Raw genomic sequence first — 24332 nt, forward strand, 5'->3', positions numbered from 1 at the left:
AAGTAACATGGGTAGAAATAAGGAGTACCTGTCCCGTCTCTGGAGCTTAGCATCCTTGTTGTCCATGGACGGTGACATAGGGCCAGTGTCCTACTGGGGATCAAGGCCTTAAGTGTCGCAAGTCCTGAGGTCACTGGGCCACCAGACCATGAACTTCACCTCNAAAGCTGAGCAGAAACAAATATTTCCTCTTTTGGGTTGATCATCTCAAGTGTTGTTAATTGTAATAAAAGAAAGCAAATAAAAAGAAAACTGTTCTTTGTGTGTGGCTTGTTCAAAAAGGGTGACTGGTTTTGGGCCTGTTGGTTGTAGGCTGTGGGTCTCTCTGGCTTTGAATCTTTTCAGCCAGGGTCCCTGAACAGCGGCAACTCTCTAGCCTTGGCATGAATAGCAGCCCAATTGCATATCACCCATACCTTCTGTTAATGGATGCAGAAGGAACTGCAGTAGCTATGGGGGGAGGGGGCTCAGACCTCTAGGATCCCCATTGCTCTCTAAGCACAGTTCTTGAGCCTGCTCTAACTGGATCTATCACTTCTGCAATGTCAGCAACCATGTATTAAGCCATAGGGAAGCCTTAGCCAACAGAGCTTCAGAGAGCCTGTCCATTGGCAGTGCCCAAGAGCAGGATGATCAGCCTGAGCCGGAACCCTGCACTAGGAGGGAGGTGTTCCTAGGGAAGGGAATGGGAGGTGCTGCTTAACATAGAGGCATTCAGTGAACAGTGTACTGAGCTGGACTTAAGTCTTTGATCCCCAGTAGGACAGTGGCCCTATGTTGCCATCCTTGATAAGCACTAGTGGTGTTGATCTTTCAAGAAAAGATGGGTTTTGTCCAGGTACAGGGGACAGAAAGCTGAGCTTTGGTGACCAAATTCTCCCTCATTGATTTTGCTTTCTTAAGTTTTGGGTCTTTGGTTTAGCCTACCAGCAGGAGATAGGTTCTGCCTTGTTGACATAGGATAGGGAGTATATAAGCTTCAGAGAGCTGGCTGCTAATATTTCTGGCATATCTCCCTGAAGTCTAGGTGGTTAGTTTTTGCTAAATACCTACTGACTATGAACCTACAGAAAAGGACTGGTCTATGCATGTGGCAGGCAAACCTTGAGCCAGAAGGGTGGCTTGGAGAGAGGTGGGTCCAGACAAGTTGACTCTGGATACTGTGTTAGTCACCTTTGTGTTACTGTGATTAAATATCCAGCAGACATGACTTGGGGGCAGGAAGATTTAGTTGAGCTCACGGTTTCGGAGGTCCCAAATCATTGCGACAGGGAACCTACAGCTGACTGCCCTATAAGCAGAGACAAAGTGGGGGACAGGAGGGCTTACAACTTTCTACGGCCTGCCTCTAGTGACTTACTTCTGCCAGCGAGGATCTCGCTCCAACTTCTCTTACCCTCCCCACACAGTCTGGAATAAACATCCAAAAACATAAGCTTGTAAGGAACAGGGCAGATTCCTTACCGTGATAAAGACGTTTCTCTTTTTGCATCCCTGTCTTGAAAGATGTAAGCTTGGTTTAAAAAAAAATGGCTTGAGCCGTTATTTTTCAAGCTCACACACAGTAACACATGTTTCTCTTTTATTCAATCCCCAAGTCTTGATAAATGCACAGAGTCACGTACTTCATCTCAGTCGAGACAGAACAGGTCTACTGCCGCACAAAGCCTCTCTCACGGAGGTCCCATTCCCATCCACTGGCCCCTAGGCCTGTCATCCACACCCAGAATCTTGTCTCCTCCAGATTGTCTTACACATGAGCCATGCAATCTGCAATCTCTACATCTCCATGCGTCCAGAGCTGGTGGCGAGTAGTGACTGCCTCCTGGGTGGGTTACAGTAGGTGGATGATTCTCTGCCAAGGACACTGGGTTGATTTTCTAGGACAGCCCCAGGCAGGTACTCTAGAATGAGAACCCCAGGCCTACCCTGGTTATCCTTTAGTATAGTCAGAACTTCTCTGGGCTTGCCTTGTGTCAGGAGCAAGTAGATACACAGCCTGCCCTCGCTCTTCAGGTGTGTGAACTATCGTCATAACTGGCTTCTGGTTTTACTGTTGGGAGAAAGGAGATGCAGACCGGTTCAGAGTCTTAAGGAATTCGGTCAAGATCAAGCTGGAGTCTGGACCCTGCGTCTATGGTCGGTTGTTGCCTAGTTCCCTCATTCATTCGTCTCTGCTGTGTTTTTGAGAGAGCATCTTGCCATGTTGCTTAAGCTGGACTTGAACAACCATTGATCCTGTTTCACCCCACCCCCCAAAGCGCACCCCCCACTCCTAACCTGTTCTCTCGTGGAATATATTCTCGTGGAGACCCTCTTGGGACAGTTACCACTGAAGCTTCTCACTTGCGAGGGAGGAATGTGACCCACAGAGCAGGTTCAGGTGGCAGAGACCATGTAGCCATTGGGCATGCTGATGGACTACATCCACCTCTGAAGGTAATGACAGGACTGTGATACATTCTAGTTCTAGCAACCTGGTGAGAAAGCATCATCTACAAAAATCATTCCTCTGCGATTCATCTATAGAGTTCTTCTTCCGGGTTCTTGGTAGCAGGCCTGGCCTGGAACTGATGTTCTGGAACTGATGTTCTGGAACTGATGTTCTGGCATGCTCTGGCACGTTCTGGCATGCTCTGGCACACTCTGGCATGTTCTGGCACGCTCTGGCATGTTCTGGCATGCTCTGGCATGTTCTGGCATGCTCTGGCATGTTCTGGCATGCTCTGGGTGCTGGATTCTGCCTGCTCTTTCTTCATTGGCTCTGACCCCTTTCCCTCCGTGCTATCATTTCACACTTGGGACCTGTCCCTCAAGGTCCCTTTACCTTCTGCAGGCTCCCAATCAAGATGGGGTGGGCTCCTAGGACTCCTGGCCTCTAGCTCAGCTCCAGCCTTTGAAGATTGCAGCAGAGAATTAATTGCTATTCATTGTTATGTAGGTCACGTTTTCTTTAGAGGAAGTTGATGGGATTTCATTATCTGTAGAAAGCAGCCATACCAGAAAGAAGAATACTTTTGATTGATAATTTAGCTCAAGAATAGTGTCCCACTTTAACAAGTCTCTTGGGGAGCAGGTGACCCCAGAGAAAACTATATGTATATCTAGTAGTCTGTGTATTTGGCAAAACTTCGTGTGTTCTAAAGAGAAGCAGGGCCGGGACTGTCAGGACTTACAGACTTGATCTAGAAACCTGGGACAGTATATAGTGGTCATTGCATCCTGACCAATAGCTTACTAACGGAACCTAGAGAACCCGGATGTTCCCCAGAGAGGCAGGCCAGCTGAAAGCGCCTTAATTATATTCTTGTTAGCCCCAAATTAGATTGAACAAACAATTGTTTGTATTCACTGTAGGCATGAGCAACATTCTGGATATTCCCAATGATGTCATCTGAGGACTACCTGGCCTATGCTAGGAGACCTTCACCTACGAAATACGAACTTCTCTAAGGCTGGGCTGTGGCTCTGTGGATGAGGTCTTTTCTAGAATTCAACATGCCCAGATTAAACCCTAGCGCTGCAAAGAGCAGAAACAAAACCAGGAAGCACTCTGCCAACACAGATTTCTTAAAAAAAAAAAAAAAAAAAAAAAAAAAAGAACCAGTAAGGAGATAGTAGCCATTTAAATCACAAGATTTCCTAGTAAATTTATGCAGAGAATCAAAGAAAATCTGAGCATCACAAGAGTGCTGCACTCTAGAAAGCTGTGACTGTCACGTCGTAGGAGATTTGGACAGTAGCAAGCAAGCCTGCTGCTGGGGACTGGGACTCTGGAGGCTGAGCTTCTGGGGACAGACCCAACTTCACTCTCTGCTGGTGCTGCCTGGATCTGCTAGCAGCTGCCCCACCCCACCCCCACTCCCAGGAACCTTCAGTTTCCACATCTGTGAAATGGGGACAGTAACAGCCCTTCTCTGTGTTGCAAGGAGGACCAAGTGGCACCTCTAGCTCCCAGAAGCACAGGCGCGGCGCCAAGTGCTGCCGAGACCCTACCTTTTGGTTTTGTTCCAACAGCATGAGCTGCAAGAAGAAACCTTAAATCGTTTTGTTTTGTTTTGTTTTGTTTTTTCTAGGAAACGCCAAAATTGAGGTTTTTCCCTTGAAGCCTTGTGGGGGAAGCTTCTAAGAACCAACCATGTGTCCTTACAGGGCCCTGGTGTGTAAATAGCAGGGGGAGATGCCTCATCCCCAAACAGCAGATAAAATAAACAGTAAAATAAACAAACTAAGGTGCCAAGGAAGTATTCCACCGTGAGACTGGGGGTAGCCAGTGGCCCAGAAGGCACTAGGGGGCGCTCTGGAGCTGCAGGGCGTGGTTCTACAGGATAAGGTCCTGCCTGCAGGGTCCTTCCCTTTGCCAGCCTACTCATGCAGTCTGAAGATGCGTCCCCCGGTGTCCCTTTGGATCTTCCACAGAGAGAGTCTTCTTGGTAGATGCAGTAGATGAGGCACTGTGGGAAATGGGACCTGCTTTGAGCTGCCCTCGCACTGTGAACTAGACTCCTCCAATTGACAGTCGCTGGTGAGAGCATTTCAGTACCGCTTATCCCTAGAGCATCACAGCGGTATCAGAAGAGCCACAGAGTGATCAAGTTCACTCTGAGGCCGGAAGAGCAGAGGCACTCCCTCTGGTGGTGACTGTGGTTCTCCCGCAGAAAGGTTTTCTGGAGGATGTGTCTTGTCTGTTTCCCTGGTGGTTGGATGCCCCTGGGCTACTGTTGAAGCTGAAGGATCTGGCAAGACATAGAGGCTGGTGCCATAGAAGGAACCTGCAGTTTTCTCCACTCGTTGGCATACAGAGATGGTGCTGGTGCTGACAGATTTTTCACAGCTGGTGGGAAGTCACAGTGCAAGAACAAATGAGGGAAAGCAGCTCAGAGAGGGAGATTGGTGTGTTAGAATCAACACCGCTGAATAAGTGTGAGGTCTGGGGGGGGAGAAAGGGCTGTCGGGAGTGGGCGGGGCCAAGAAGGGCTAGTAAGGGTGCAGCAAAGAGAAAGATAAGCCCCAGGGCCCTGTTTCCTCTCCCCTTACACTGTAAGATAGAACTAGTAAATAACTCAGAAATGATCTTAGCACATCATTAATATAGACAAGTTGCAAAAAAAAAAAAAAAAAGTGTGTGTGTGCACTTGTGTTTGAGAATAGAAAATAACGAACATTATAAAATGGAGTCTGGAAAATCATTTTTGCCATTTTAATGATAGAAAAATAAATGTGTTAATTTATAATCACACCTAGCCTAATTTTTCTTTTAAAGGCTGCTGTATTTATTTTAAAGCCTTGAACATAGAATACAAAGGAGAGTTCAAATCTCATTATTTCTTCCTCTGATGTCTGGATCGTTCATGTCCTAGGATGACCCACTGTCAGTAAACCCCAGGAAGGCCCAGGATACTTCCAGCCCTGCATCAGTGCATCTCAAAGTTCTCACATGCACCTCCAAGGGATGGTAGACCAGAACTAGGAAGTTACAGGCAGAGAACCTCAAGCCTTTCTAAGGCATCAACTCGCATCCTCTCCTGAGCCTGGGACGCTCTTACCGATGCATAGAAAGAACAAGACATAGAAAGAGGAAGAGTCCAAGCCTCAGGAAGCAATCAGAAAACCTTCCCGTGTTTACTGAGCATGTGCTACGTGTGAGACATAGTTGTTGATCTTGAGGACTGACACTGTGGCCAGGAACAAGACAAGGGTCAGAATTATTAGAAAGACAGAGCATAGATTAAGCAGTGAGTTATGCAACCCATGCAGCAAAGGCTGAACAGGAAGAAAATGAATATAGATGAGGCTGTAGGTTATGTCAAGTAGATGAGAGAGGAACACAACTGGCTGAAGGCCGAGAGGGGAAAGGCTGTTTGAGAACAATATAGTGTACGCGAATACAGAGGCATCCTAAGGATGACACACGTTCATACAGCATGAGGCCCGAACAGATACGGATCCAAATTCTTAGGTGTAGGGTCTGGAGAGATGGCTCAGTGGTTAAGAGCACTGACTGTTCTTCTAGAGGTCCTGAGTTCTATTTCCAGTGGCTCACAACCCCATCTAACTCCTGTTCCAGAGTATCGGATGCCCTCTTCTGGCCTCCACAGACACCAGGCACAGCTGCACATGCAGGCAAAACACCCAAACACGTAAAGTAAAAATTAAATTAAAAAAAATCTCATGCGTGTCATAATTCCCATTTTCAAAAGTTATTTATTATTCATACATAAAGAAAAAAATGACTAAGAGAATATGTTGAATTGTGACTGTCGGTACTGTGATCCAGACATTGTGTGTGACTGTTAGATTCTTCCTTTTCCACATGATTTGTGTGGGCTTCCTGCCAGGAACTTTATAAGCCTGTGTGAGCAACTCACGAGCCAAACGTGTGAAGGATAATGGCAGCCACACATTGTCTCAAGTGGGAAAACCATAGAACCGCACCATGCACTGCTTGGGGATGCATAAGGGAGTTCTAAGGATCTACAGAGATGTGCGCTGTGGCACCAGATGAACACAGGCTGAGGGAGAGGGAGAGGGAGAGAGAGAGAGAGAGAGAGAGAGAGAGAGAGAGAGAGAGAGAGAGAGAGAGAGAGCTGGGAAAGAAGGCAGAAGGCGGTTTACCGATGTTCGTGATATTCCGGCCTTGAGCTGAGTGCACCGTATTCTTCTTTACCTTTTTAATACATGCCTTGACTTACATCATGCATTTAAAGATACGAACAACTCCCATTAAAAGTAACAATTGGTATAAAGTTTGCTTCGGATGGACAGGAGAGCTGAGTAAGTATGTCTGCTTCTTCCCTAAGCATGGGTGCTTTATCTTTCTTCTGTTGCTTGTTAATTCTTACTCTCTTCTTTATCTTGACCAACCATGTCTCTCCCCCCCAGACTGTCCCTTTTAGCATTTCTAAGTAACTATATCTTTCTTTGGCTATCGGGTAGAGGGAAAGTGCTCCCGTGCGTCGGTATGGAGGCTTGTAGTGAGGTCTGATCGGCTTTGTAGTCCATAGTTCTTGTATCACCTCTAACATGATCACCCGCTCTCTGTGAGACACAAGACACCTGGGTAGAAGCCCAGTGCTCCTGTTACAACACATCCATGCTACCTCGACTGTCCCTCAGAGCAGCCTGGAGTGTTGTGTTAGCGTTCCTGCTTCCTGTTGAGTCGGGGTAGCTCAGGGGTACTCAGCGACTTGCTCTGGATAAGGCTCGGTACCCCCCGATCAGCCTGTGAGACATTTGGGATCACAGCCAAATTGTTCTCTGCCGCCACCTCTGACACAGTTGTGCCCATCAGCGCTAATTCTGGATCTCAACTTTGCGACCACAGCCCTCATTAGTGAGGTACCTAGAAGGATGCCAGGCTAGGTAGGCATCCTGTGAACCCTCCTGGCCTCCAAGACACTGGCTTGTCGACCTTACTGTAAGGCCTAGTCCTGTGCACTCCAACATGGGAATCTGTGCATCTCTGATGAGTGTGGAAAGAGCTTCAAGAAGAAGACATCGGAACGTCTATTTTCTAGGTTGGAAACATCTCATCTTTGAAAACTTCCCGTTTTGCCATGTGTTTTGTGGTGCTCATAACGTATTGGCACAAGAATACTTGTGTGCGGTTTGTAAATAACAAGCAAATGTGCATCTGTTGATGGTGCACGCTCAAAGACATTTCCTTTGGTAGGGAGATGAGGTTTCCACAGTTTGGTTAATAGTGCTGGGCATGTGACCTGGTGACAGAATGCTTGTCTCTATCTGGAGTTAAGTCTCCAGCCCTTAGGGTTGTGGGCGGAGTTAAAGCAATGTGAAAGTCTACCTTGTTCCCAGTCAGCAAAGAGAGTACCCAAATTTCAAGTGAGCACAGGCTCTATGCCGAGGAGTGATGTCACCTCCCTGCCATTGGGTGGCCCTGCCAACGCAGTCACAATGATACTCTTGGGAATTTGGTTAAAACACAGCAAGGGAAAGGTGGACGCCTCTGTCTTTAAGAAATTGGATTTTACGAGGCCAAATTCCTGGAAAAAAAATGGAATGATTATTAAACAGATGGTTTCTGTCCAATTAGGGGAGAAACAATGTGTTCTGGCAGCTTCTGTGGGTCCACCAGAAATTAGTGATGTCCACAGAACTCATTTCCTTTATAATTCTCAGCAATTGTTTATTGGAAGAGATCTTTCATCCCTTAGTGCATATATGCACTTACAGCAGCAGTTCCTGGGCATCTATTATGTTTAAAGCCCCAGGCTAGTGATGAATAACTTGCGATCTCTACCCCCAAAGACTTTGCTTTTAATAAAGAAGACAAACAACACACACATACACACACACACAACCATAATAAAATTAAGCATCCCCTAAGTGCCATAAACAGATGTGACCTGGTTCAGCAGCAGGAAAATGCTACAGCGACCCCTGACCCCAGGACTGCTTCCACAGGGAAAAGCAGCCACAGAATTTCTGCTTATTTTCTAATATCATACTGGAAATTCAAATCTATTTTTGTGTGTGAAACAATGGAGAAATTCCTCTGGACTTCGGACATGATGAGCAAAGACGATATTCGGGCTGTAAGATAATGGGTGATTCGGAACCACACTGGACCTGCCATACCACAGTGGTTTATATAATGGACTGTAGCCAGCAGCCAGCCCAAAGTGGGGCAGGGGGTGTCTTCCATGATAGGATGCCAGGCCATCCCCAGCTATGATCCGTGATGTTTTGGGTTACAGATGCCGGCAGGCAAGCAACACAGGCGTCTTCAATGGGCTGTTGAGAGATAAATGTGTTCTGATGAGCAGAAATTATACTTTTATTTTGTGTTAGGACGTAGCCAGAGAGTCTTGTCAAAATCTCCGGGAAGACCTTGTAAAACACACCCTCAAGTGAAAATAGACAATTGACCTTCCATCTCCTAGATTCCGCACCCTTGGATTCAAGCAGCTATCAATTGAAGATAATTAGGGCAAAGGGCAATAAAATAATATGCATGGGAAAATAGGGTGGCAGTTCCCCTCGTGGGGTTTACATTGTATTAGTGAGTGTGAACCAAGAGAGGTTCATGGAAGAACTATGTAACTATGTAACGGCTGCCTGCTGCAGGAGCGACTGGAGAACCTCAGGTTTCGGTGTCTGCGGATACTGGAACAGATACTGAGGATGGCCTGTGGGCAGAGGGCACAGTATTCCATCTAGTAACAAGAGCTACATGCACCAAGCACACATCGCCGCGATACCATACTGCCTTGGCACATGAAGAGGTGGGGAGGCCTACACTACCTACCTTCTCAGGGTTCCCCTGGTTCAGGAAAGCAGGGGCAACCTGGGCTTCAGTTTTGAGCACTGAGATGGACCCTGGGGCTTCATCTCAGAAAATAAGGGAAAGGGGATATTATACAGCAGAATCCGTAAGCTTCTGGGACAGAGGAGTGACAGCACAGGCGTTGTCACCTGGGAGCTGCTTCTAGGTGCAGCTGAGGTCCCGAGCGCTCTGCCAGTGCAGCTCCTGGAAGAGAGCTGTGTGGTCCAGCCCAGCTCTCTCTAGGCTGGGCAGCTGGTTTGTCCCCGAGGGTAGCTAGCCTTCCCCCCAAAGGGTATAAACTCCTTGAGGGAGGGACAGTTCTGAAGTTAACTCCGAGACAACCCAGCTCCCAGTGATGCCAGGAACCTGAGTCCCGGGCTTCAGAGATCTGGGAGGTACTGTGCTGTCACCCAAAGCATCCCATGAGGACCAGCCAGAGTTGGTACAATAGCTACTTATTTGGCCCTGCTTCCTTCCTCTTAGAGTCTGAAAACTTGTATCGGGAAAATGTTGCTCTTCCATGGGATGGTGACACGGTTCCTTGATTTTATCCTTTTTTCTAGTGACAACCATGGATTAATCCCAGAAGTCTTTACTGAAGTCTTTACTTCTCCAGAGCCCTGCCTGTCCTGAGCTAGCCTCGCCCCATGTCTGTGCCTACATCAGACCACGTACTGTGTCTGAAGTGCTGCCCAGTGGGCCTGCTTCTTCTCTGTGTTTTAGGTGGGAAGGGAGGAGGAAGAATGTCACTGTTTTGAGTTCAGTGCTCCAGAGGATGCCAGCCGAAGGATGTGTGCCATTGGGAGCTTGCTGGCTATTTTTAGTCCTAAGAGTGCCTCCAATTGGGTTAGCCCTCCCCTGCTTGTCAGTGTTGGAGACCTTAGAGAAGGCTGGGACTCCAGTGGGGAGGAAGGGGTGGTCTCTAACTATTGCTAAACTAGAAGGTCATCTCGTGGCTGTCTAGGGCGGTTTCCGAGGCAGCTGAGCCCTCTCAGCAGGGCCTGTTTGGTTTTGCAGCAAAACTGTGAAGCCAGATGGTTGCCCTGCCAGGGGATCTGGCCCAGCTTCTGTCAAGCAATGAGGAAGGCTGGAGAGACCCTTTTCAGGAAGGGAAGGACAAGCAACGCCAGCCCCTTGGAATGGACCCCAGGAGCCCCTTAGCAAATGGCAACCCTGTCCATGAGCCCACACCCAGGTTCCAAAGACACTTAGCCCGCACCCCACCGACCTCACTGGACCTCACTGCTCCTTCCCTCCAGGTCAACCGCCCCCTTTACCTGCTGTCAAGTACTGGGGATGCGGTGTTCTCATTGGTCAGACACTGGGCTGGTGCCACTTCACCCCATTGTTGGATTGAACATGTATTGGGGGAAAAAAATCCTTCTCCTGCCGAAACTGCCGGCAGTGGTGGCGCATGCCTTTAATCCCAGCACTTGGGAGGCAGAGGAAGACGGATTTCTGAGTTCAAGGCCAGCCTAATCTACAGAGTGAGTTCCAGGACAACCAGGGCTACACAGAGAAACCCTGTCTTGGAATAAAAAAAAAAAAAAAGAATGGCCTGAAACTGACCCAGCCGGATCTGCTCACCCCACCCCGCCCCAATCTTTTCCTTCTTAGCAGTTTTCTTCTATAGATTCACCCCTAATTCCCAGGAACAGGGAGACTTAGGGCCCAGTTTATTAAGATTGTGCCCAGGTTCCCTACTTATCAACCATTAAACAACATAAAGACATCATTGAAAGTACTGAAAAAACGGAGTCCCGGTGTCTGTGTAGACGCGGACTTGAGAGGGTTTCCAAACCCCTTTGGAGGTTTGCAGGACAGCACAGGTTCCGCGCCAAAGCCAATCTGAGGGCCACACGCAGGCGCCGCCCTGCACCCTGGTACGCGATAAGGCCTTTTCTGGTTGCAGGGCAGCGGGTGGCAAGTCCCCTAGGGAGAGACTGTTCCTGCTGCTCTGACAGCTCTCCCGCTCTCCCGCCCTCCCGCAGGCCGGCGGGGTCCTGGTCCCGAGCAACGAGATGGGCTTCTGTAAAGTGAGTACTTTGGGGGCGACGCGGGGCAGACGTGGGAGCAGGTGAGCCTGAAGGCTGTCACCACCCGGCAGCCCTGGGGTGCAGAGGAAACCTCGCACTCCCCAAAGTACTTGCTGCTGAAGGTGGTGGGCGTCAGGGCAGGAGGCCTGCGTCCGGATTGGGTTATTTCAGTTCTTACTCTCCACAGCCTCGGAGGAATTGAGTTGCTTCTGGAATCGCTGATCTATGTTCTGCTTCGGGGGTTAGGCGTTGCGGTTTTCCATGCATCACAGAGGAAACCCGCTGAGATTCTAGCGGCTTTCCTGACCCTTGAGTGACTCGCCAGTGACCAGGGACAGGGAATAGAGAATAAAGGCGCAGGAGAGAGGTCACTCTGCTGGAGGGCTGCCACTCCCTCTTTTGAAAAGGGGTTTGCTTGTTTTCTCAAAAGCCAGGTTCCTCATGGACACACCTTCCGGGTTCTTAAAAAACGGTAGATTTTGAATTTCTGCTGCTCACCCTAGGGAAAGAGGTCTATTAGGAAAGAGACAGGGAGAGGGGAGACGAGGAGGGAAAGGGAAAGAGGGAAGATGAAAGAGAGAGAGGGAAAGAGAGGGAGAAGGAGATGAAGACGATGGAGAGGGAGAAGAAAAGGGAAAAGGAAAAGAGGGGGAGGGAGAGGGAGGGGAGGGGGAGGGGAGGGGAAGAGGGAGAAGAGACCAGTATGGCTCTGGGAGATAGGTAATGCAAGCTATCTCTCACTCCAACAATGACCTGTCAGTCTTTCTACAAAACTAGCTGTCCTCTCCTCCTCCTCCTCCTCCTCCTCCTCCTCCTCCTCCTCCTCCTCCTCCTCCTCCTCCTCCTCCTCCTCCTCATTATTATTATTTACATTAACCTAAGTGAAACATAGGAAGAAAGGCAGGATTTTTGTCACTACCACAGAAAAAAAGATAAGCCTAGCAGAGTATTCTCTAAAAGACACAAAATGCCTTTGTCTTCAAGGCAGTTCAACGGCCCTCAGCAGTGCTTATGAAGTGACAGGTGAGGGTCCTGTGTGGTGGGAACAGAGCGGGAGGAGAGAGAAATGCCACCCTGGAGTTTATGCCCTAGCTGAGGGGTGGAGGCTCAATGTTGTGTGAATGAGAAAATTTCACACCTATTAAAAGCCCGGGGGTGAGGCATGGCTAGGGACAGGGCTCTTGCCTAGCATGGAAGGGGCCAGAACCCATCCAAGAGAGAAAGAAGTGATGACAGTGGGAAACGGGGAGCAGACAACAGGGTTCTGCAGGCTCATGGGCACTCCAAGGCTGAGTGACACAGCCCAGGGAGACAGCCACGCCTTGCTTCAGGAGGGAGAGACAGAGGGGGAGAGCCCCTGCAAGGGTCCTAAGGTAGGCAGGGCTAGAGAACTAACCAGGAGGCCAGCAGCTACTGGAGGAAGAGCTGGAGGAGGGTGAGGTGAGGTCACAGGTCACAGGTCAGGAAGGAGAGGCTGGGGCACAGGTGCAGAACACCCGGGGCTTTGCATATCTTTATGAGGATTTGGAAGACAAGAGACTTTCAACAGTTTGGGTCTGAAGCTAATAGCGTTTACCTCCACCTATGCCAGCCACCTCCTGGCAGCTCAGAAACCAAACTCCAGAAGTCAGATCTCCCCTGTTCCTCAAGCTCTTCCTCTGGAATATTTGGGGCCAGTCTCCGACAGAATGATGTGTGGTGTTTCTGTCTCCCCGATGAACAGAGAAAACAAGGAAGGCCGTGGGTGCTCACTATGCAAAACATTACTGTTGGCACAATGGGAGGGGAGGCAGAAGCTGCTATGGAAACACAGTGTGTTTGCAGTATGGTCATTTGTAATCCCAGCTGCTAAGAGGAGAGTAGACTAGGGTTCTGGCGTGCCAGCCGTCCAGACCGCTCAGGATGTCAGCTCCGGAAAGCCAAGCTGCTTGGAGAGAGCCCGAGCCTTGCTCTTGTTTGAATTTTATTTTATTTTTTTACCTGTATACTTTTTTCCTTTTATTGAAAATCAATATTTTTTGTCTCACATTATAGATCCTGATTGTGACTTTCCCACCCTCTACTCCTCCCAGTTCCTCCCCACCTCCCCTCCCACCTGACTCCACTTCCACTCTGTCTCTCCTTAGAAAACAAACTGAGCTCTAGGGCAATGTGATGATATGATATGATATGATATGATATGATATGATATGATATATGATATGATACGGTTTGATATGGGCTGGAGAGATGGCTCAGAGGGTAAGAGCACTGACTGCTCTTCCGGAGGTTCTGAGTTCAAATCCCAGCAATCACATGGTGGCTTACAACCATCGGTAATGAGATCTGATGCCCTCTTCTGTAGTGTCTAAAGACAGCTACATACATACATACATATAATAAATAAATAAATCTTTTTTAAAATATATGATTTAATATGATAGGATATGATATAATATGACTTGATATGATATGATATAACAAAAATAACACATTGGAATCGGACAAAACAAACACAAGGAAAAGAGCCCAGGAAAGGGGGTAAGAACCGGACTCACTCGTCGCACACGAAGTTACCCCACGCTAACACTAAACTGGAAGTCATAATAGACAGGCAGAGGACCTGCAATCCCTGCGCGTGCCATCTCGGTCTCTGTGTGTTCACATGAGCTTTGCGGACGCTGGTTTAGAGCACCTTTCTTGGTGGCCTCCCTCCCTCTGGCTCTTACACTCTTTCTGCCTCCTCTTCCATGGGGTTCCCTGAACCCTGAGGGGAGGGACTTGATGGGGACCTCCCACGTGGGCTGAGTGTTCCAAGGTCTCTCACTCTCTGCACAAGGTCTGGCTGTGGGTCTCAGTGTTGGTTCCCGTCTGCTACAGGAAGTCTCTAATGATGGCGGTCCTGCTTTGTTTTTAGAAGCGGCAGTGGTATACCTCCCAATGGCCCCGCCCCTTCCAGGGCTTCCTTCCCACCCATCTTCCTTTGCTTCTTTCTCTTTTTCTGTCCTTCCTTCCTTCTCTGGTGGGAATCAAGCCCAAGACCTTAGGCCTGCTAAGCGTACACTGTGATACTTGAGCTCCACCCCTGTCCCCCCCCTCCCCCGCTCCTGCCAGCTCGCCTCCTCCCTCAGGCCCACCGCCAGCATTCTGACACTGGTCATCTTCACAGGGGGCTCACACACTCCGTGTGGTGGGATCTGTGGAGCTCTTATCCCTGTTGTATCCGTGGCCCTGAGTACCTGGCACACCATCAGCATTCATAAATCTCGATGACACTAATAGGCGAACCATTTGCAAAGCGCCTAATGACTGATCATCAGTTACCAACTTGATGGGGGAGGCTGCAGCTGCAGCCGACCCTGCCCCGCCTCCGTGTGGATCCCCCTCCTGAGGTGAGAGTCTTACATTTCACCTCACAGGAACTCCCCCGGGAGCCCTTCTCTTTCCCACACTTTTAGGCGTATTTACCTCTGTGTCATTGCTCCCTCAAACTGAGCTGGGGGAGGGCGCTCTAGACTGACTCATCCCTGAGTCACTTCCTCTCCTCTCACTCTCCTCCAACATCCCAGGAGCTCCTCCACACAGGACTGAGAAAAAAAAAATATTTTTTTCAAGTGAGTTAATTTAAAAGCAGTGAATGAGCGTGAGCCTCCCCGTTTCTCCTTTACTAACTCAGGTTGTGAGCACCGACTGTCAGGACCCATCTGGCTGTTATGTTGGAAAATAAATCTACAGGCAGGCCTGAGCCGAAGAAGGTGGTCACAGCTTAAAGACTCAGTGCCTGAGCCTTGGAGTTCAGGTGTCCCTGGCCTGGACTATAGCCTGCCCGTCCTGCTTTGGGCAAGTTTGGGGTTTCATTCTTGGACAGGCAGTGGCAATGGTTGATGATTTTGCTGGAGAAAGAACTGCTTTGATCCCTGACTCCTCTGTACCCCTGGTCACTACCATCCCTAAGCTTGCTGTGGGTGCTGAATTTCCTGTACCCATACAGGAAGGAAGCAATCCTGGTGCTAATGACCCTCACCAACCCACGAAGTCCATTAGTGCACAGAGGGAGGGATCCAGGAACAGAGGCAGCATGGTACCTGCAGACAAATTTGTTCATGTAGAGATGAGCGGAAAGTTGAACAAGCAAATGTCCCCCCCCCCATTGTCCTCCCCCCCCTCTTTCTGGAGAAGGTTCCTGGTTTCTCCTGGCTGTGGAAGGCAGGAGGGGGCCAATGTCTCAGGCCCTTCCCTGGGGTGACACTGGCCAGAAAACGGCCTTGTTTTCTCCCAAAGTAGGATGCAAAGCAATATTTTGGAAGAGGGAGCATCTATCTTCTGTATCCTTCAGGAAGCTAGATGCTTTAAAAGCCCTGCTCCTGTGTTCTGTGGAGGCTCAGCAACTGAGGATTTGCAAACAATGCTCAGTTTCCAGCTACTCCCAAGGCTGGGTAGTAGCTCTGCCTGCTGCTCTCTGCTGTTTTGAGAGGGAACTCTGCACTTATTTTTTCCTTCTTCAAAGTGGCAGGAACTCTTCATGGGCTGCTTGTGTAGCAACCAGCATTGATCTCCACGGTGTGATCTGAAGGTGCCAGAGGACCACTTTGGCCACGTCTGCCACGGAGTCCGAGGGACCAGCCACGGGAGGCTTTTCCCTAAGCTGTCTCTAAAAGTCTTCTATTAATGTCATACATGCCAGCTTTTTGGATAGAATATTGACTTATGCGCCACAAGGAACTAGTTCTGGGTGGCAGTTTTAGGAGATAAGGTAGAGGCAAAGAGTGGAGGCATTTGGGGTAGACAGTGGATGGAGAGCAAAGAGGGATGGTAGCCCTGGGCATGAGAGTCTTTTCTGGGAATTCTTGCATCTCCATCTTTGATCCCAGCAGTTGGGACTATCACACTACAGAATGTGTGAGTGGATGGGGGATGTTGGAGTGGAGGCTCAGGTCAGTGAGATCTTGCATGACGTTTGAAAGTCTTCTCATGCATGTGTCTTGGTAGCAGCCATGGAGCAGCCCAGGGACACACTGGGCTTGCTGCACCAACTGAGAAATAATGTAGTTAGTTTTGCTTTGTCTTTGTTTCCTCCTCCTCCTCCTCCCCCTCCTTCTCCTCCTCCTCCCCCATACATCCTGGGCAGATTTGGCTTAGAACTCACTATATTATTCAGGTTGGCCTTGGGCTTGCAAGGATCTTCCCGCCCTAGCTTCCCAGGTAAAGATGCACCACCATGCTTGACTGTAGTTTTACAAATGGCAAGCACTGTGCCTTGCATACATTTTAGACAAGGCCTCTTGATGTAGCTTAGGTTAGCCTCAAATTCATGGCAATCCTCCTGTCTCAGTCTCTGAAGATCTCGAATCATAGGCATACCTGTCTATTCCTGCATCTTAATGGGACATGGAGGCTGCTCTGTAAGACAGTACTGTTACTCTCACTTTGCAAGGGAAGAACTGGGGCTGAGCAGCTAACTTCTGGTCTTACCCCGTGCAGGGTACAACTAAGCCCGTCTTTTCAGTTTCCAGACCAGTGTTCAGGGGCCGTGTCTTCATCACTTACACCCTGGGCATGCTGAAAGCTGTTCTTTTATGTGTGTGTCTCTTGGCAGTCTCAGTGCCCTGTCTATGAGGCACAGGCCTCCCAGTCAACAGATGGCTCCACTCATGGGCTCTGCAGCCAGAACTCCTTGTTTTGAATCTTTCTTTGAACGGCTACTTTCTGAATATTACTCTTAGACTAGAAATAGCCACTCTCCCACCCTTTGGTCCTCACCTGTTAACTGCAGGCTACATTGATTGCCCTAGGATTCTTAGGAATGTTGTGTGTATGAGAACAGTGCCATATAATCCAGGAAATGTTGGGTATGTTGTCTTATATTTTGGCTCAAAAGTCCCTTGCATCAATAACTTGCATCATTTTAAGAACTTTGGAAAAACTTGAGAGTTCTTCCTACTTTCACCATGCCTTTAATTCAAGCTCATGGAATTTTATCTAGCTAGAAGCAACAGTTAGCTAGGCCCTGATCCCTAACAAGTGGGAAGCTTGCATTAGTGGAGTAGATCTAGTGTAGGAGGAGTTCATTCTGTGGGGCTAGGGAGATCACCAGCAAATCCTGGAAGGGGAGAGCTCAGGCTAGGCTTGGAGAAATGGCGGGGTTCCATAGAACGCAGGCAGCATGGGCTTGTGGGGTTTGTAGAGGCACTGCATGGAGCTGGCTGTGAGGTGCCGTGAGGGTGGGGGAGACGACAAGCAGGGGGTAGGAGTAGAGAGGAGAATGAAGAGATAATCAGAGACCATACGGCACATTCCCAAGCTTTCTCTGTGGGCATTCAACAGGCCAGCAAGGATTTGGGGCAGGACAGTGTCTGGATCTGTTCTGTGCTTCAGGAAGCTCCCTTTGGCTAGGGATGAAGGACCATGAGCGTAAACACCAGAGAGGACAGAAGTTCCTGTGTCTGGATGAGGATGACTGAAGTCCTGAAGGGTGACCATACTGAGGACCAATGCAGTATGGTTAAAAAACAAAAAAACAAAAAAACAAAAACAAAAAACAAACAAACAAAAAAACAAACAAAAAAAAAAAACAAAAAAAAAACAAACCAAAAAGCGCTAACTCATGTCATATTAGCGATGGCCACACGTATGTGAGACAAAGAACAAAACAGACTGTTCCTACAGACAGGGAGGGTGTTGAGATTAGGTGAGTGCTGACTGTCTGCTCACATGAGGACCTTAGGTCTGGGACTGTCCCATAGCTTGATTTTTGAGGCACAGTAGGAGGGAGGGCTTAGGTCTGGGTGTGACTTAATGCTAGTGGAACTCACTTGTGTCTGTGTTCACATCAGTATGTCAACAGCGAGGAATAGGAAGCCCCAGGCTCTGCGGTTCTTTCCTATTCTTGCCCATCTGTAGTCTCTGGTCAATGGATTCAGCATTTCCTGGCAAATGGCACTCAGAGAAGCAGGAGGGGAAATGACCTTGACTCCATCCATCATCAAGACTGGTAAGGCCGAGCAGTCCTCCAGGCCTACAGCCAAGGCCGTTGGGTTTGGTATGGATTGCTGACTCAACGAAGCAGGGATAGGAAATGAATCTTGCTGCCGGGGCTTGGTGCTGGCCCATTGCACGGGGGCTACCTGGGAAGCTACGCCGACAGAGTCTGGGGTTATGGTGACATGCACGGTCAGGAGCACTGTAGAAAGGTCCCCTCCGCTGGGCAGATGAGCAAGAGAGGCCATCTTGGCCGTCGTGTTGTGTAACCTTTTCTGGGTTGCCCTTTGTCTTCCTGCCTCCTTCAGCTCAGCCTTAACTAGACAAGCCGTGCTGCAGCTGCTGCTTGTGAGATGTCTGTCTGTCCTGGATGTCTGATGCTAGGTTCTGTTGGCTGCCATACACTAGTGCAAGTTCTCTTCCCAGAAAACAGTGGGACGTCACATATTCCCGGTTCCTTATTCTTCCTTATTACATAGTCAGTTTAGGGGCTGGGGTTCAACACCTCAGAGTCAGTGTGTGCCAGGCTACCTTCTGAGCCGGACCCAAAGAGCGCACAGTGGGAGAAACAATGGCCCATGGTCTTTTCATTGTCAAATGCGAGCAAATTGCCATGCAGGATTATCAGTTAGCTCGGAGCTGCCAGTCCAGCTCCCTTAAGCTTTCAACAGAATCACCAACACACTAGGCTTGACTGCTAGCCTCTAGGCCAGCTGCCCCTTCAACCTGTGCCATGTCTTTGCATGGCTTGGGTCCTGGAACCCTGACCAGGGATGGGGCAAGAATGAGAAGGAGACAAATGTGGACGCACAGCTAAGCTGCGGTCATGTGATCTGGGCTGTGGGTCCCCAAACAACAGTGCATTTACTACATACAGTTGAACAGGAAGACTGGCTATTGCATACAGCTGAACCAGGAGGCTGGTTTAGCTGACCTCAGTAGGAACCACCTCTACAGGGCAGCAGTCTTCAGACTGTACACTTGGGGGTGAAGGTACAGTGGTCTTTTCCTGCACAGACTATCAGCATTTACACTAGGACCCGAGGACGGCTTTTCCATCCCTTTGAGCCACACCCAGGGAAGACTTTGCCACTCCCAAAGTGTCAAGGTGTCTCTGTGACATGGCTGTTGTCCTTAAACAATACTCATTTCCTCAGCACGGGACTTACTCTTTACAACCTTGCTTCTTTTGCTGGAATAACTGCTTGTCCACCTCTGGTTCCTTCTGGCTCCACCCAGCAGCAGGTTCCTTCCTGTTTGGGATCTCTTGCACTAAATCAATACTTGCAGTTTTAAAAACTGCAAGACCACTCTGCATGCATGTGCATGGAGGGTTTGCAAAATGTGTCAATTCATTAAGGAAGGCTTGCTCCGTGCCGCTTTAATTCTGTGCGGACACTCCCATAAAGATAGCCTTCTGCCAGAGCTCCAGTCTTTGTCCGGTTTTGAGAAAGCAGCTCCTGATGGGGTGATGAATGGAGGAGAGAGACTGGATGTCCACTCTCCATTGGGATTGTTTGCTTCAGTTTTGAACACTCAATTCACTTTCAATATTCTTGGGGTTTTTGCACATGAAGCATAGATAGGCCTGGGCACCTGCCACTGACTCCCACAGCAGTACCCGGGTGTTAGGCACTGAGCCCTGTTAGCAGATTGCACTGGGTGTGTCAGGCACAGGGTGACATTAAGTGGGGACTCAAAGATTTAAGCCACTAGAGCTGAGTCCTGCTCTCTGCTTCACTCATTGGAGGTTTGGGCACTGGGAACTTGGTCATCAGCACTTTAATAGGCAGGATGTTTGCACAGCGAGCAGTGCCTGGGCCAGACTTAAGTTGTGGCTCATGTCTTGGCTTTGTTTTTTGGAGCTAATTGTGTTTGTTTGTTTGTTTAACAGCACTGGGCTCCCAGCCATTACTGACAGCTGATGTAGGTGGGGGTGGGGGAATCTGCCTTCAGAACACCCCATTATAGTAAGCTCCCTCTCCACACAGTCCTTTCAGGGCTCCGGGGCATCACGCAGGGATTTCCCGGGGTTTTCCCTTCCTGCCACTCACCCAGGCTTCCATAACAGTCCCATGTCCTTGGCTCGGGTCCTCACTTGATGTCCTTAGTGGCTTGCCTTTTCTAACTGATAAGCAATTGTCGAGCATTCTGGGATAGAGAAGGCCCACGGCGAGGGACAGCAGCTTTGAAGTGGCCTGCGATGGAGGCTCCCAAAACATCGAGAGCTTTGAGTAGAGCTAAGGCAGCCACCCAAAGGCAGAGAGAGGTACAGAGATCAGATGGGACCATCTTGGGAGTTTCAGAAGAGGGGAGCTTTGCAAGAGGGGGGAGCTGTGGCAAATCGGAGAAGAGAGTTGTCCCGAATTGGCTGTAAGGGCAGATTTGATGTTGGCACTGGAGAATGAGTGGAAGGGGAACTAGAGAAGGCAAGACTCTGTGCCATAGCGTGTCAGAGCAGCTCGAATGAAGCCCAGAAAGAAGAGCCACACACTTAAGGGAAGCGTGGGACCCACAAGGGACCTAACTTGGCTCTTCCGGGTGCTTGAATGATGTCAGAGCAACAGTGAGCAATAGAGGGTCCCCGGCAAACAGAAAGCCAGATCTTATGACATTTATAGTGATGCCATCACCCCAACACTCCAGAGGCTGATGCAGGAGGACTGCCAAAAGTTTAAGGCCAGTCCAGGATTTGTAATTGCATTGTGTCAAAAACTGGGAGGAAAGGGGGCTGACCAGATAAAAAGGTGGTTTCCACCAAGCCTGATGATGTGAGTCTGATCCCCAGAGCCTACACGGTAGAAGGAGAGCGCTGACTCACACAAGCTGTTCTCTGGCCTCTACATGTGCACCACGACACACATGTCTGCCGCCCTCACAAAACCGTACAACGGATAAACAAACAAAGAAATTTAATATTTGTTTTAAAATGAGAGAAAAACTTAGGACAGGATTCTGGCTGTGGGCAGGTATGGCCTAGACCTACTTGTGTGGAGGTCAGCAGATGGACGTCCAATGGTGGGGAGGTGAGGGGTTCAGCGGAGAAGGGGTGAAGGACAGAGGTCAGGAAGCCTCTGTCAGAATGGACGCTGAGTTTGTGAAGGCAAAGCGAGAATGGAAAATGCTTCCCCAGTCCTTGGACAGCTTGTGGTCTATACCCACACAGGGGTGACCCCCACAAATCATGCCATTTGACAGATAAGGACTCTGAGGCACAGAACTATTGGCTCATTTACTCCAGGCTGAATGCCCCTTGGAATGGGGTCCCGGGGCTTGGATTCTCCCCCAGTATCCCACTCAGTTTTCCTGGTTATACTGTCAGGGAAGCAGGGACCCAAGAAGACAATCATTGCTGGCCAAGGGCAGTCCTCCATGTGGTGGCTTCCCACTGGGACTCCAAGGAGTTGGAACTGGCTCCGAGGGTGGGAGTTGTGACCCTACGTAGGATGCAGGTAGCTGCCGCCTTTGGGACCTTTGCGTCGACTCCTTTTCCATCCCTTCTGAGAATCTTCATTGGTGCCACCAAGTAGAGAAGTTATCTCTACTTCCAAAACTCAAACCCAAGCCCCTCCACAAGCACACAGACGTTCAGATCAGCTGCATTGCAGTGCGCTTACTCAATCTGCTGAATTGTCACCACGGGGCCCCTCTAAGTGGTTAGTTCCCATGTGCATATGAGTGTTGGACACAAAGCGGCGGGGGGAGGCACAGAGAACGCTTCTGTCTTATAGAGATTCTGATCATTCACGTGCTAAAAGTACCTGGAAATGACTTACCATTTTCTCCAGGCTTTCCTCCTTGCCAGTGAGCTCAGGGACAGATATCTATCATGTAAAAGGGCTGGTGGTACGGAACTGTGCCTTGGATCTCACAGAAGGAAGAAATTAAAATCATATGTATAATGCCTTTTGGGGAATGATTGTAAGGTTAACCAATTAGACTCCTAAAGGATGCTCTGCTTTAGCCAGGGCGTTTTTAAATGAAGGAGACTGTGGGGAAAAAAACATTTTTTTTTTGTATTCTATTGGCTCTTTGGGACCAGGTAGACTGGGGGGTGTGAGTAGAATAGGTGTGAACAAGGAGGTAAGAGCAGCCTGCAGGAGTGCACTGTCAGGAACCACTGGTGTGATGGTTTTTAGATTCCAGTGGAGGGTTAGAATGCTCAGCTGACTCCTGGGTTTGTACAGCTACTCTTCCAGCATGCCTCCTCCTGGGTCGGAGTGGTTGTCGATGCTGGTGTTCCTGGGGGCACATTTATGGGAAGCACAGCCTCAGAGTGCTGTCTCTGAGGTAGGAATGCAAGCAGATAGTTGGCCATGGGAGAGTCTGGAACCATGCGGGGAAAGGTTGTGAAGGGTCACGGAGAGAAGAGAAGATTGACACAGCTGAAATCCTTTCTCCCTGTGCTGTCTCAGTAGGAACAGACTCATCTGTGGTGTGCCCAGCGTATGACCAGAGTAGATTCCAACGATGAGATTACTCCCGGGAAGGGAGATGCTCCCAGACTGTCAATGCATGGGTGAGAGGGTGGGTCCCCAGTGACTTTCATAGCGTTCCCCCTTCTGCTCATTGCCAGCTAGACAACTCTAGAGATCTGGTAGGATGACCTGACTAACAACGCTTACTGTGTGCAGTTACCAGAGTCTCCTCTGTGGAGAGCTGGCTTAGTCAAGACTCTTATTTCTTTCTCCTCCTGAGCCAGTGGGGCTTCAGTAGTTCACACATGGATGGTTTAATAGCTCTCTGTGGATATGGGGGAATCTTTCAGTCAGGTGAAATGGACTGGAGAGGAGAAAAAGAGGCCTTTCCACTGTGGATATTTTGGAAATGCCTGGACTACTTTGGTACAGGTAAAGAAAGAGACCTGCATGGGTTTTGTTGTGTTTTTTATTAGCTGGGGTCTAATGATCAAGTCAATGACACACCAAATTTTAAAAGCTGAGGATGGTAGAACTCTTCAGGTTGGGATCCAGATTTGTGTTTGGGCTACTCAGAGTTGTGTAGATGATTAGAGGATAGGATGATATTTAAAAAATAACTTGATGGGCTGGAGAGATGGCTCAGTGGTTAAGAGCATCGACTGTTCTTCCAAAGGTCCTGAGTTCAAATCCCAGCAACCACATGGTGGCTTACAACCATCTGTAATGAGATCTGTCGACCTCTTCTGGTGCATCTGAAGATAGCTACAGTGTGCTTACATATAATAATAAATAAATCTTAAAAAAAAAAAAACTTGATGTAATAGATCTTCCAGCTAAATGTGTAGACAAGCTCACTTGAGCTGGTTCTCCCCCATCTCTCCCAAAATTATAAACTACCCAGGGCTCAGGCAGGGTCACGGATATTCAATGGACATGCTTTCTGGATATGGGGCTGAGTCAATTCTACATGATGGTCCCACGAGGACATGAGATCTCAATTTTTGAAGGTGGAAATTGAGGACGGTATGGCCCAGCGACTCGTTGCACAACTTGAGCATCTGTTGGGAGGAGAGCGAGACTTGAGCTTGGTTATCGTGAGCCTTGAGGGCCTGCAGAGACCTCTTCCATGGCATTCGACGCCCCGCGGTGTGGGGCCAAGTTGCCTGGGTGCACAGTTCTGCTGGACCCGGGGGTGGTGGGTTCACACAGTATTCGAGAAGTACTGCTTAGAGTCATGACACAGTTGACACAAGTGGCTACTCAGCAAGACTCCTGGGATTTGCCAGGTCTCTGGGAGAACTTGAGAGGAAGAGAGATTAAAGGACCTGGTAGGGGACAGGTGACATGGGGGTTGGGATGTCCCAGACTCAGAGAAGCTTGCCTTCTTCTCCAGTAGAGCCCCTTCTTGTTGCAGCCTTCCAAAGGGAGAGGGTAGTAAAAAAGATGAGAGCTTGCACAAGCGAGCATATATCTGCTTGTGCGCCCTCTAAGTAATTCCTTTAGTGAAGTCCAAGCACACTTGCCTGCAGAAGGAACAGTGGGGTTGGCAGTTTTCTACTCTTCTCACTGTACTCCCTAGACCCAACCACAACCCAACCGCTATCTCTGCCTTCATACCCTGCGCCCTGGCCT

The 24332-nt window shown here is 49.1% G+C and overlaps 1 protein-coding gene across 5 annotated transcripts in view; it reads left to right on the forward strand.

Moving 5' to 3' along the window:
• The window catches only part of Ank1 (ankyrin 1), a 178917-nt gene that overhangs the window by 49735 nt on the left and 104850 nt on the right, over positions 1-24332 (forward strand). Inside the window, exon 1 of one of the 5 annotated variants that reach the window (XM_021219252.1) lies at positions 11179-11322. The exons of 3 other annotated variants lie outside the window; for them this stretch is intronic. In XM_021219252.1, the coding sequence (XP_021074911.1) occupies positions 11308-11322 (15 nt within the window). In that variant the 5' untranslated portion in view covers positions 11179-11307. Of the gene's footprint in view, positions 1-11178; positions 11323-24332 lie in introns of those variants that run through there. One more of the 5 variants, XM_029532292.1, reaches the window with a different exon arrangement.

Source organism: Mus pahari, chromosome 19 (assembly GCF_900095145.1).
Source record: "Mus pahari chromosome 19, PAHARI_EIJ_v1.1, whole genome shotgun sequence".
NCBI lineage: Eukaryota > Metazoa > Chordata > Mammalia > Rodentia > Muridae > Mus > Mus pahari.